General features: G+C 38.5%; 1 protein-coding gene across 1 annotated transcript in view; it reads left to right on the forward strand.

Annotated features, from left to right (window-relative positions):
• The window catches only part of ERCC5 (ERCC excision repair 5, endonuclease), a 30,467-nt gene that overhangs the window by 1,581 nt on the left and 15,401 nt on the right, over positions 1 to 13,485 (forward strand). Inside the window, exons 2-6 of the mRNA XM_025364015.1 lie at positions 4,719 to 4,894; positions 6,353 to 6,468; positions 6,926 to 7,012; positions 8,697 to 8,757; positions 10,927 to 11,070. Coding sequence (XP_025219800.1) covers positions 4,719 to 4,894; positions 6,353 to 6,468; positions 6,926 to 7,012; positions 8,697 to 8,757; positions 10,927 to 11,070 — 584 coding nt within the window. The remainder of the gene's footprint in view (positions 1 to 4,718; positions 4,895 to 6,352; positions 6,469 to 6,925; positions 7,013 to 8,696; positions 8,758 to 10,926; positions 11,071 to 13,485) is intronic.

Consider the following 13,485-nt stretch of genomic DNA (forward strand, 5'->3'; position numbering starts at 1 on the left):
GTCTAGGGACTCGTGGGCTTGTGGAAAGAGTCCTGTAAATGATTGCGGGGGGATTGGGGACCGGAAATGGAGTGCAAGAGTGTGTGGGCGTTCAGCAAAGAAGTCCGTGACTGCGGAGCCCTAATTCTTCAGTAGGAACACAACTTATAAATAAAACGACATTGATAAGTTTTAAAATATGATGAGATTGTTATCATTTTTTGGAAATGGATAATCTTTGACTACATCTGTAATTGATTTTTGGCTTAAAAGTTTTTATACAGGGTACTTTGAATTGGGGAAAGCCAAAGGGTTTTTTTTTAGAGCACATGCCCTGTTGCTGCCCTCAAGCGGTTCGTCTGTATCATTGCAGTCTAAAGATTTTCTCAGAAATAAAGGGTAAAGGTTAGTTTTCAGTGACAAGAACCCTTAAAACGTCAGCAAAGATTTAGATCATTTTATGTAGCAGCCCTTGTGAAGACTTACTAAAGAGGACTGTGGCCAGCAGGCTCAGTGGCTCACGCCTGTCATCCCAGCACTTTGGGAGGTCAAGGCAGGAGGATCATTTGAGCCCAGGGGTTCAAGACAAGCCTGGGCAACATTGTGAATCCCTGTCTCTACATGCAGTCAAAAAATTAGCTGGACGTGGTGACCTGCACCTGTGGTCCCAGCTACACGGACGGCTGAGGCAGGAAGATTGCTTGGGCCCAGGAAGTCAAGGCTGCAGTGAGCAGTGTTCATGCCTGTCTCTTAAAGAGGACTGTGAAAGACATTCTAGTCATAATGACAACCTCATATATTTATAATAACCTCATTTATGTCAAAGGAGAATATCTGATTACTTGTTCTACAATTGATTTTGCTTTATTTCGTTTTCACGGGAATTCAGACATCTGAAATTATTTAGATTTTATCTAAATTGTTGTTTATCTAAATGTATTGTTTGTTAATGACAAACTTACCCATCATTATACTAGTTTCATAATTTACTCTTGTATCCCTATAATAAATTGTTTGGTCTTTAAACCATCTATATAGCTTAGTGTCTTATTTATACAGTCTAAATGTCTGTGTCAAATAATGCAGAATTAACAGTTAAACTTTTGTCTCTTAGAGATTTTAATGTTTCTAAGATGCATTTAAATGTATTAGCAAGTTATTACATTCTCTGTAGGCTATGTATAGTAATGGGGATTAATTACATTTTAAGTCACCTAACTAAAGAACTAAAGAAACTTATTTTTTTTATTAAAATGTTATTGGTCTTTGGGTCTTATACCTAAAGTGATTTTTGGCTTTGCTGCAGATTTTAACCTTTCTGTCTGCAGGAATTTAATTTTGCGTTTATAAACTTACTGAAATTAGACAAGTCAAATTATACAAATATTTTCAGATTGTCCCATTTTTCATATTTCTTGTCTAATTTATGTGAATATTTTCAGATCATCTAATTTTACATATTTCATCTCTAAGAATTCAAGACAAAATTCTCAACCCTAGCTGAGTGTTGGCACTACCTGTAGTTAATTGAAAAATAAAAAATAAAAGAAGACCTACCTCCGTCAGGCCCATGGGGTTTAATAATCCATATGTTTCAGAAGCTTCATATCCTATTCTAATGGATAGCAGGGATGAGAGCCACTGATCTGAAACTAGATTTCCTCACTTAAGTTAAAGTTTAAAGTAGTGGGCCAAGTTGAAACTAATTTAATCCTATGCAATAGCGAGCTCCATGGCTTTTCCAGACTATACTTGTAGCAAGCAGAAACATCGATCTAATACAAGAGAGTTGTACATCAACACCAAGTTCTACTTCTGAGATGTATCTTTTATCTGACCTCTTCTCATGGTCTTCACCACTACTCTCTGCATTAACTTGGTCTATTTTAACTCATTTTAGAACTGGTTTCCTTATAATCTGTTCTTCACATGTTCATTAAAGTTTCACTTTCTAGAAACTTCCCAGTGGCTGTATCACCTCCTGCCATTCCTTTTGTCCAGTTGCACTGGCTTCCTGGAGATAGGGACTGTTTTGTTCATGGCTGGATTGTTTGGTGCATATCCCTAGGGTCTTGGATATGCCTGGCCTGTGGTATTGCTAAATATTATGGAAATAAGCATAGCATTAGCTTGCTTTCCACTAGGTATTTTGTTACATAGTGTTTTGTAAGTTAATTGTTGATGAGCCTACTTTTTTTTTATGTTAGTAAAAGTTAGGCAATGTACATTCATTTCAATACTAAACTGCTCAACTTATTTAATAGCAGATTTTTATTGTGTATAAGAGTCCCTGTGAAGGCGAGTGCAGTGCACAAATTGCCTGGGCAAGCCATGGAGCACACAGGCTTGGTGTTTTCCCTGCTAGATTATAAACTCCATGGGGCCAACACTGTGTTTTGTTCAGTGCATTGGATATGCCAGTGCATAGAAAAATTGCTGCCACATAATAAAAACAGAAATAACTTGATGGGATTCCTTCAGTGTTCTTTCCCTGTGTTAGAAATTTACCTGCAAAAATTAGTATCAGTTCAGGTTTCTCTCTGTTTTTTTTTTTTTTTTTTTTTTTGAGATGGAGTCTCCCATTGTTACCCAGGCTGGAGTGCAGTGGCATGATCTCGGCTCACTGCAACCTCCGCCTCCTGGGTTCAAGCGATTCTCCTGCCTCAGCCTCCTGAGTAGCTGGGATTACAGGTGCGCGCCACCACGCCCGGCTAATTTTTGTATTTTTAGTAGAGACAGGATTTCACCATGTCGGCCAGGATGTTCTCGATCTCCTGACCTCAGGTGTTCAGCCCAGCTCGGCCTCCCAAAGTGCTGGGATTACAAGCATGAGCCATGTGCTCAGCCTCAATATATTTTAAAATAGGAATGTATACAAGGAGGAGGTCTTCATCTAGACTGAGGAAGGGACCCATAGACCGAGGCCTTAGTGTAGGAGAGAACTAGGCAGAGAGAGGGAGAAACTTTCAGGCAGAGGAAGCAGCATGTGAGAAGAACCTGGAGGCAGGAAGGAGCTTAGTAATTTCCAGGGTTTGAGAAAAGCCAGTGGTGGGAAGTGAGCAGAGGCTTCCTAGACCAGGAGAAGAAGTTTTAGATAGTATCTTGAAGGCAGTGGGAAGCTTTGGAGGGTTTTCACCAAAGACACGTTGATGAAATCTAGTATATACCTTCAAGATATATTAGAAGGTAGAATTGATAGACCTGGTAATAGTTGATGGGGGGGCTATCGAGGGTGATGCCCAGCATTCTGGCTCGGGTGAATGGCAGTGACATTCAATGAGATGGGGGCATGAGCGGCTTAGTGGAGAAGACATGGAGTTCAGTTTTGATCATGTTAAGTTTGAAATGTCTGTGAGGCATGGGGTAGAGATGTCATCTGTGCTGTCTGTTCTGGGGTCAGGAAAGCGCTCTGGGCCAGACATATACATGGAGTCAGAGTGTGGTGTGTGTGGAGGGGAGTGGAGGTTGATAGTTCAGACAGGAGGAAAGAAGAGGGCTGGAGAAAGATCACTGATGAAGTGAATACTTTAACAGTGTTACAGGAGCTAGCAGAGTCTGAGAGCAGGAAAACCAGCAGAGCGCAGTGTCATTCTTTCTTTTGGACAAATACAAAATTTTTTGAGAAGTACTTTTCAGAAAAGTTTAAAAATATAAGAAAACTTCAAGATGAAAATATAAATTATCTTTAATCTCGGCAGACATAGTATATACTCTTAATATTTTGGTATGTGAACTTCTAGTTTTTTATAGTTAACATATATGCTGTATCAGAAAATGTAGTTATACTTTATATGCTTTTATAACCTGTTTTACTATCTTTAATAATATTTAATGACTATCTTCCTTATCATACATGCTCCTGCAACTTCCATTTTTAAGGGCTTTTTGGTATTCTAGCAAATAGGTCTGCTGTAATTAGTTTTTTTGTTGTTGTTGGTTTTTTGAGACGGAGTCTTGCTCTGTCGTCAGGCTGGAGTGCAGTGGCGCGATCTCGGCTCACTGCAACCTCTGCCTCCTGGGTTCAAGCGATTCTCCTGCCTCAGCCTCCTGAGTAGCTGGGATTACAGGCGCGTGCCACCATGCCTAGCTAATTTTTGTATTTTTAGTAGAGATAGGGTTTCACCATGTTGGCCAGATGGTCTTGATCTGTTGACCTCATGATCCGCCCGCCTCGGCCTCCCAAAGTGCTGGGATTACAGGTGTGAGCCACCGCACCTGGCCCATAATTAGTTTTGTAAAAAGACCTGCTGGGAAACTTTTAAACTGATTGTTATATTTTCATTATTATTAACAAGCATTCTATAAATAACTCTCATTATATATCCATGATGATTTTTGAGGATCAATGTCTGAAAGTGGTGAAATAGACTGCAACGTTTTAAAGTTTTTTTCACTATGAATCGTCAAATTGTCCTCCAGAAAATTTGTGCTAATTCATGAAAATTCTTTAGCAATCACTTGTCTTTTTAAAGAAGCAATTCTTTGCAACGAGACTTCTTAATAAGATGTGTCTGTCTTTGTATAATTTTAAAACGCAGTATGTGAATAGGGGTAACAAGAGCTCAACTAAAGTTAACTGACTTTAGGTAGTCCCATGAGAGCTAAATGTTTTTCAATTTTAAATGAATAGTGATAAGTATTTAGTGTTCAACATTTGGATAATATCAGTTATTAGGAAATTGAAGCTGTGAGGATGAAGAGAAAAATTCCAGAGATTTTTCCATTAACAATTCTCCCAGATATTAGCATTTGGTTAAACCAAGCACTTAAAGGAGTCCGGGATCACCATGGGAACTCAATAGAAAATGCTCATCTTCTCACTTTGTTTCATCGGCTCTGCAAACTCTTATTTTTTCGAATTCGTCCTGTTTTTGTGTTTGATGGAGACGCTCCACTATTGAAGAAACAGACTTTGGTAAGTGTCATCTAGTTTTCGGTAAGTGTCAAATAATTTTTTTCTTTCTGCATTCTTAGAAAAGTTCACATAAAATTTCTGTTTTCTCTTTAGAATTTTAGACAGACTTATTTTGACATATATTTAATTTAATTACATCTACTTTTTTATCTTGAACAATTAATTTTCATTTAAAAAAGTTTTATCAGAGTTCGTCGTGGGTACAATGATAAAATTTAACTTTTAAATAAAATAAAACTAACCACTAAAAACCTTGCCGTTGAGAGTTTTCCCTTTAGAGGATCTTGTTAGGTGTTCTATATTTGTTTCAAGGATGCGGCCATCGCTCAGAACACTGTGGAAACCCTCTTTGGGAAGTGCCTCCCTGAATCTGAGATCAAGCATCCTCCGTGATAGCAAGCCTTCTCTTGAGGGGAATTGGATTTTAGCAGTAAGCAATGTTATGTGGTGCCAAGTGGTGACTAAAGTGGATTATCTAGGAAGGAAATTGACCATGATATAGAAGAATGAGAATGAGTTGCAGCTTTATTTTTCTGGAAGTAGTTTTAAAAAATGTTTTTGGAAAGCTGGACGCAGGAGGATTGCTTGAGCCCAAGTCCAGCCTGGGCAACACAGGGAGACTCCATCTCTAAAAAAATGACATAAAATAATGTTTAAACAGTCCAAATGACAGCACCCATTTGGATATATGACTTTTATTTGTTGAAAATGCCAAAGTAATGGAATGATGACTTTGTAATCATACCAGACAGACACTCTCTAATTAAGTGAGGATATAGGATAAAAGTAAGGCTTTATAAATGCTGGGGGATGTTTGTTGCCTCAGTAACAGTATCTAGACTTGAATGTTGCAGTTTTCAGTTACCCAAGGCATACTGTAAGTCAGGTACTTTGTGGAAGGATTAGAAAGGAAAAGAGAATATCTTGGTTATTTTTATCTGAAATTTAACTATAAGCACAGGGACTATCCATTTGTCACGACTTGAACATTTCTTACAAGATATTTCTATACATTTTAGAATTTCTTGTGATATATAATCTTGAATATTGAAGGGCAGAATTACATGTAAGTAATGCATGTTTATGAAAAGCAATATTAGAAATTGTTTTTGGTGTCACTGTGACATTTTATCGAATAAATAAATAATTCCTTTTGGGAAGCATTCAAGCTTTCCACTTCTTGGGCATATTAAAGGACATTTAAAAGAAACTGGAAGTAAATTAATAGTTTCCCAAATATATTGTATAGTAGCCCATTAAGTAATAGATAGAAACTCTGGGTGTCCTTTATGTAGCAGCAAGCTGAAGATATTCGTTTATATGGCAATTAGGAGGAAATGCTAAAGCAACCGTAGTCTGAAAACTCAGACAAACCAAATTCTATGGGAAATAAATCACAGAAATGTTTCTAGTGGTCTAATATCCTGAAGTGAGATCTTACATCCTTTCTTCTCATAGGCGAAGAGAAGGCAGAGAAAGGACTTAGCGTCCAGTGACTCCAGGAAAACGACAGAGAAGCTTCTGAAAACGTTTTTGAAGAGACAAGCCATCAAAACTGCCTTTAAAAGCAAAAGGCAAGAGGAAAATTACAGTCATGTTAGAGATGAAGTTTTAAAAAAGTGATTTTTGTCTTGAATTCCTGTGACACTCTTTCCCTGTGTAATTTTAACTTTCAACAGAAAATAGAGAATGAAATGAGACAAGTAGGCTGCCATTTGACCTGGTAATTTGGAGTTGTGGCAATTCTCCATTCTGTGAGAATCAACTTTGCTAATGAGAAAAAACAGCTGTTGTGTTGTGTCATGTACGCTTTTTACTTTGATTATGCTCTTCTTGGCTCTGGGTGAGCAGCCTCGCCACGATTCCTTCCTTTCTCTCGACTGCATTTATTTTCCACAGCAGTGGCCCGAGGGCAGCCAGGTCAGGTCCCTGTTCACCATCCTGAGCAGGGTCTGTGTAATCAGTGGGGGAGTATTATCGACTCAAAATACTATTTCATATAATCTGTTTAAAGATTTATATACTTTCCAGAGATGAAGCACTACCCAGTCTTACGCAGGTTCGAAGAGAAAACGATATGTATGTTTTACCTCCTTTACAAGAGGAAGAAAAACACAGGTAAATGTTTAACTCTTTAAGAATATTATTTTAGTCATTGCTACATTCGGACACATTTAAACCTTGATGTGTTATCTACATGATAAGGCATGTGAAAATTTCTTAATGCATCTGAAATAGGCACGATCTGTACCTTTCAGAATATTTTTCAAAGACTAAAGTTTTTATTTACTATTCTTTGTGTTTTGGTGATTCATGATTCTTATTCCTCTTCATTCTAAAGAACTTCTGCCAGGGCTTTGGATTTAAAATTCTCCAAGGCATGAATTTTAGTTTTCCTTTCACTTTGCTTACACATGCTCTTTCTAGCTGCTTTTCAATCCAATATGGTCTCTCTCCCCATGATGCTAAAATACCACAACCCATGACATTCTTGTTGCTACATCTAGCAGATGCTTTGAACTTCTCAGTGTACTCGACTTCTCCGCCCTAAAAACCATGCTGCACTGCCCCACTCCCCTGGCATCTCTCTGGCCCTTTCTGCTTAGCCTCTCTGTGGACTCCACTTCCTCTGTCTCTCTCTTAATGGCTGGTAGCTTCTGTGTTTGAAGTGAAGGTGGAGAACGAGAAACTCGACAGTTTGCCTTTGTCCCCTGTCCTTCTCTCCACCTCTTCCTTTCCCAGGAGTTCCCAAGAGACAACTTAGCTTTCGAATCAGCGCAGTTCTATTTGTCTCCATTGCTCCCACTGTCCTTTTTTCTCCAGGTTACATTATTCGTTTTTAAACTTCTTTCTGTCTTTGTATTTTTCTTACCCTTTTTGTAATAACTCCACCCACCAAGCCCAATCTCTGTTTTGTGTTATAGTCTGTTTAAAATCCAAATCTGATATTGTCATTTCCTTACTTAAAACACTTTCTAGCTTCTCTTTTCTTTTCCTTTCTTTTCTTTTTTTTTGAGATGGAGTCTCTGTTGCCCAGACTGGAGTGCAGTGGCACAATCTCAGCTCACGGCAACCCCCACCTCCCGGGGTTTAAGTGATTCTCCTGCCTCAGCCTCTGGAGTAGCTGGGATTACAAGCACCTGCCACCACACCTGGAAAATTTTTTATATTTTTAGTAGAGATGAGGTTTCACCATGTTGTCTGGGCTGGTCTCAAATTCCTGACCTCAAGTGATCCACCTGCCTCAGCCTCCCAAAATGCTGGGATTACAGGCGTGAGCCACCACACTCAGCGTAGCTTCTCATTTCTTTAGGATAAAACTTTAACTCCTTAATTACATTTTCCAGTCTTATCCCTTCCTCTCTTCACAACATCCACAAGCAGGCTTTCTTTTCCTTGTTTCTATATGGTTATAAAACTTAGTTCTTTTGCCTGGAACACTTTTCTCCACGAACCTTCCCACTCCCTACAACTAGACTCCTCACTTAACTCGTGGCTAACTCCCACCAGTGTAATTGCCGGGGATCCTGGAAAGCTTTTGTGACTCCTCCTAAATTGGGTGAGGTGAATCCCTATTGCATCTCTAGTGACCTGCCCTTCCCTTGTGGTGGAAGTTATGAGATCCCACTCTAATTGCTTACTTACATGTGTCCCCCACCAGACCATGAGACCAGTAGTGGCACAGATCTTGCTGTTTTATTCACCATTGTAGCTCCTGTAACGAGCAGCACCTTGCATACAAGTATCTTTGTAAGCAGTCATTAAAAATCATAGATATCGTAAAAGTATGTTTGACTTTCAGTTCAGAAGAGGAAGATGAAAAAGAATGGCAAGAAAGAATGAATCAAAAACAAGCATTACAGGTATTTAGATCATTTTTGAATTCAGAATGTATTCTGTTATTTGAAATGAATGACATGAAAATGAATATTAGTGAGGTATATGAAACTATGAAAGTTCCTGATGAAAAGTAAAGACAGATGCCTTTTTGATTGTGCATATATATGTGTACATGTATGTATATAAATACACACTCACCTGTACATGTGTATATATGTGGAATTTGCCATTATGCACATCTGTGTATTCAAAATAAGCCATTTTTCTTTTACAACCAACCAACCAACCAACCAATAGTAATATGTGCTTACATAGAAAATATAGAAAACATATCATTCATAAATAACTTGTAACATTTTGATATATTTTCATCCATTCTTCGCCTGCCCCATATAATTGAATACCCGTGTGTGTATTTGTATACATGTATCAAATGTACATATGTACATATATATGTGTACACATATGTGTGTACGTTCTAGATATCTGTTGCTGTGTAACTTAGTGGTTAAAACATCTTTTGTTTTCATCACCTGTCTGGGTTCCAGGGGTTGATGAGCTCAGCCAGGCAGTTATCTCTGGGGTCTCTTGTGTAGATGCAGCCAGTCTGTAGCTGGGGCTGGAGTGACTAACAAGGCTTCCTTGCTGCCATGGGTGGTGGTTGATGCTGGCTGTCAGCCAGACTTCCGTGCGGCTGGCGCCAGAGCCCTACTTGTGGCCTCTGCATTGGCCTGGGCTTTTTCCCAGCATGGTGACTGTGATCTGAGGGTGGGCATCCCAACGTTCCTAGCAGAAGCGCTGTTGCCTTTCTGACCTAGCTTTGAAAGTTGTGCAGCATCCTTCCCACCACATCCTGTTCTTCAGAAGCTAGTTACTAAGGTCAGCCCCTATGAAAGGGGCAGAGAGTTAGACAAGAAGAATGTCCCACACACATTTTCATGAATAACTTTTTTACAAATTGAGATTGTGCCTTATATATATATTTTTTCATAAACATTTTTTCAAGTTTGTTAGTGTCACAGATAGCATTTTTTGGATTCCCAAATTCACTGTTTCTTGTTTGTTCATATTGTTTTGTTATATCAGGTAGAAGACTTTTGAGCGAAAACCTCGAGATCCTTCAGGTTGTGGAGGTGCTGTGCTATTAATGCAGCTAGTGAGAGCAATCTGAGTTAAGACCATGGGCCTCGAGGTCAGAAAGACCTGTGTTTCCATCCAGGCTCCACTGTTCACTAGCTGTGTGATCTTACACAGATTAAATTCTCCAAGGCTTTATTTTTTTTTTGTAAAACGAAATTGATATCAGTGCCTTCCTGATAGGGGTGATGGGAGCATTAGTGAGGGAAGGCACAGGAAATGCTGAGCTCAGTGACAGTTCTGTCCTACGCGTTTGCTGGTTAGTACGTACACATGTAACATACAGACATGCAGGACAGCAGGTTGTATTAGCTTATCGTTTTTACTAATGAAGGATTTTAAAGTACTTTTGGTAATGAGTTACAATTGAGAAAAGTTTTACGCTTTTCCATGTCTCCTGTAAATTTCTTACTTTTAATTTCATTTTTTATGTTATAAGCAAAATAAAACTAATTTAATTATAGGAATTATATATATTGCTTGAATTCTTAAGTCTCATTCTGTCTTGGGTTCTTGCATTTTCTATTCTCTCAGCCTGAAATGCTCTGTCCTTAGGCTCTTTGATATCTTTCAAGTCCCTGCTCACACATCCTCTTTTTAGTGGGGTCTTCTTTATCTGTCAAATGAATCTTTTTTTTCTGTTTTCTTTTCATGTAATCACTCTCATATCAGATAAATATGCTTTATTTTCTTACCATTATCTTGTTTATTTATTTATTTATTTATTGTCTGCCCTCCTCTACTCCTAAGAGCAGGGATCTTATCTGGCACCTTATCCGATCTCACAGTACCTTAGCACCTAGAACAGTGCCTGGTGCCTTAAAGGTACCTGCTGAGTATTTTTTCTTTTGAATGAATTAAAGAGTGAATGGCTACATTCCCTAATTTGCCTACTCACTTTATTGCCTGTCACAGATTATATGCAACTGTGTTTAGCCAAGTGTTGATTATGTAGAACTGTGTTTATTATATAAACATAATACATATCCCTAATGGTGAGTAGAACTAAGTGTACGAAATGTAAATTTCATGGTGCTGTGTTTTTCTCTTTACAGGAAGAGTTCTTTCATAATCCTCAAGCGATAGATATTGAGTCTGAGGACTTCAGCAGCCTGCCCCCTGAAGTAAAGCATGAAATCTTGACTGATATGAAAGAGTTCACCAAGCGCAGAAGAACATTATTTGAAGCAATGCCAGAGGTAAAACGTACAACAGTACATTCATGCTTAGAATTAAGAACTTCAGCAAAACTTTTTATTAGAAAGAAGAGAAAATTGATAAGCAATACTTATATGGTAACTCAGTTAACTGTAAACAGCATTTCTGTATCTCCGAGATTCTAAGAAGCATTGTTTATTTATACGTTTGAGCCTTTAGACGTTTACTCTAAGGAGTCTTTCTTGACTTTTGACCCAAGACTTCTCCTGGTCTTTGTTCTCACATCACCCTGTACTGTCACTTTATAGTTCTTAGCTCCAAAACATGCTTATCTTGCCCACCTCTGTATTTTCAGTGCCTAGCTCAGTCATTTTCACATGGTATGTGTCCAGTGGATGCTTACTGACTCATTTCTTAGGTTAGTTCATAAAAGTTATTGTAGCCTATAATATACATTGTCTATAAAAACTAATAGTCATATAGAATCTAATCACAATGGAAAAATAAGTTCTAAATTGAAATTCCAGGTGTATCTTCCTCTGCTGCATCCCTAGAAATGCCATTGGCTCTCCGCATTCCCTCCTCCTCTTCCTGGACAGTGGGAATGGGGCTTCTTCACCTTGGAACACCTTGTAGCTTGGCAGGCCCAGAAAGCTAGAGTGGAGGTGGTGTGTGGTTGGGTGCTAGCAAATATGTCTCCTGATCATGCTACCATTGATACTTAATTCATGTTACTATTGATGACTCTCTGTCTTAGTTGCCAGTGAGTGAGTTCTTTTTCTCTTTCTATTGCTACTACCTGTTACTTCTACCATAGTTCTCCTTTCACCCACTGTAGGACTGAATAGAAATTTTGCAGCGTCATCGACCTTAGTGCGTAGATGGAGTGTTTTTTATTTTCTACAATTTTTGAATATTGCTTAAATTCATAGCAGAAATACGAAAAAGGAAGGGTAAACTTCTTTTCTCATCACTCCCTGTTTTTTCCACAAAGAGTGTGCAGGAGCAGACACTAAGGTGCACAGAGGTGACATTCTTGGGTCTTTGGATATACAAGGACAGAAGTAAATTGATTTTTATTTCAGGAAAAAAATCCAGGCTCAGTCAGACATTTTATTTCTTGAGTGTGAAAGGTGGCAGCTGAGGAAGTATAATTTTGGTTGTGTAAACAATAATAGGAAGAAATGGGAGAAAGAGAGACAGTCCCTAGTGATTTACTGTTCTGTATTTTCTTTCTGCAACCACGAAGTCTCGGGAAGTGGTGGACTGTAGGGTGGTGTGGAGTAGCAGCTTATTGGATCTGTAATTTTGATAGAGATGTTCTAAGTCATCCACGTTGAGCCTTTGTATCATCTCTACGTCGTGCAAATGTAATATTGGTAACAGTAGTGATGGTAGATAATAATAGCAGTAGTAATAATCATAATACCGTAGTTCCATCTTACTCAGGGTTTTGGTTTCTACAGTTTTCAGTGACCTGTGGTAAACTGTGGTCTGAAAATATTAAATGGAAAATTTCAGAGATAAACAAGTCATAAATTTTAAGTTGCACACCATTCTGAGTAGCGTGATGAAATCTCACACCTTCCTGCTTCATCTTGCCTGGAACGTGAATCCTCCCTTTGTCTAGCGTCTCCGTACTGTAGACGCTTCCTTCCTGTTAATCACTGAGTAGCTGTCATGGTAATCAGATTGACTGTCGCGATATTGCAGTGCTTCTCCTCAAGTCACTCTTATTTGACTTAATAATGGCACAGCAGTGCAAGAGTATGATGCTGGCAATTTGAATATGCCAAAGAGAAGCTGTAAAGTGCCTCGTTTAAATGAAAAGGTGAAAGTTCTTGAATTAATAAGGAAAGAAAAAAATCGTATGCTGGCTGAGGTTGCTAAGATCTGCATAAAAATGACTTTTCTAGCTGTGAAATTGTGAAGAAGGAAAAAAGAAATCGGTGCTAGTTTTGCTGTCGTACCATAAACTGCAAAAGTCATGACCTCAGTGTGTGATAAGTGCTCAGTTAAGATGGAAAATCCATTAAATTTTCGGGTGGAACACATGAAGAGAAACATGTTCTGATTGATGACAATCAGGTTTGGTTCTGCAGTTTCAGGCGTCCTCTGGGGGTCTTGGAACATACCCCAAGGATGACGGGGTTGTCTACTATATTAATAGATTCAATTATAGTAAATCGACATGCCTTTGATCCCAGATCTACCCCTTATTAGCCCTGTGACTCTAGGGAGGTTACCTAACCTATTTAAGTCCTGATTTCTTCATTTATAAAATGGAGGTGATATCTGTTTCATAGGATAATTGTGAGAATAAAATGAGGTATTATATATTATATGTAAAAGCACTTAGAAAAATGTCCTCCATGGGAAATGCCTTATAATGTTAAGTATTACTATTAATAACTGTGATTACTATGATTTATTGTGTCTTTTATGGGATTAGGTTG

Source organism: Theropithecus gelada, chromosome 17, assembly GCF_003255815.1.
Source record: "Theropithecus gelada isolate Dixy chromosome 17, Tgel_1.0, whole genome shotgun sequence".
Taxonomy (NCBI): domain Eukaryota; kingdom Metazoa; phylum Chordata; class Mammalia; order Primates; family Cercopithecidae; genus Theropithecus; species Theropithecus gelada.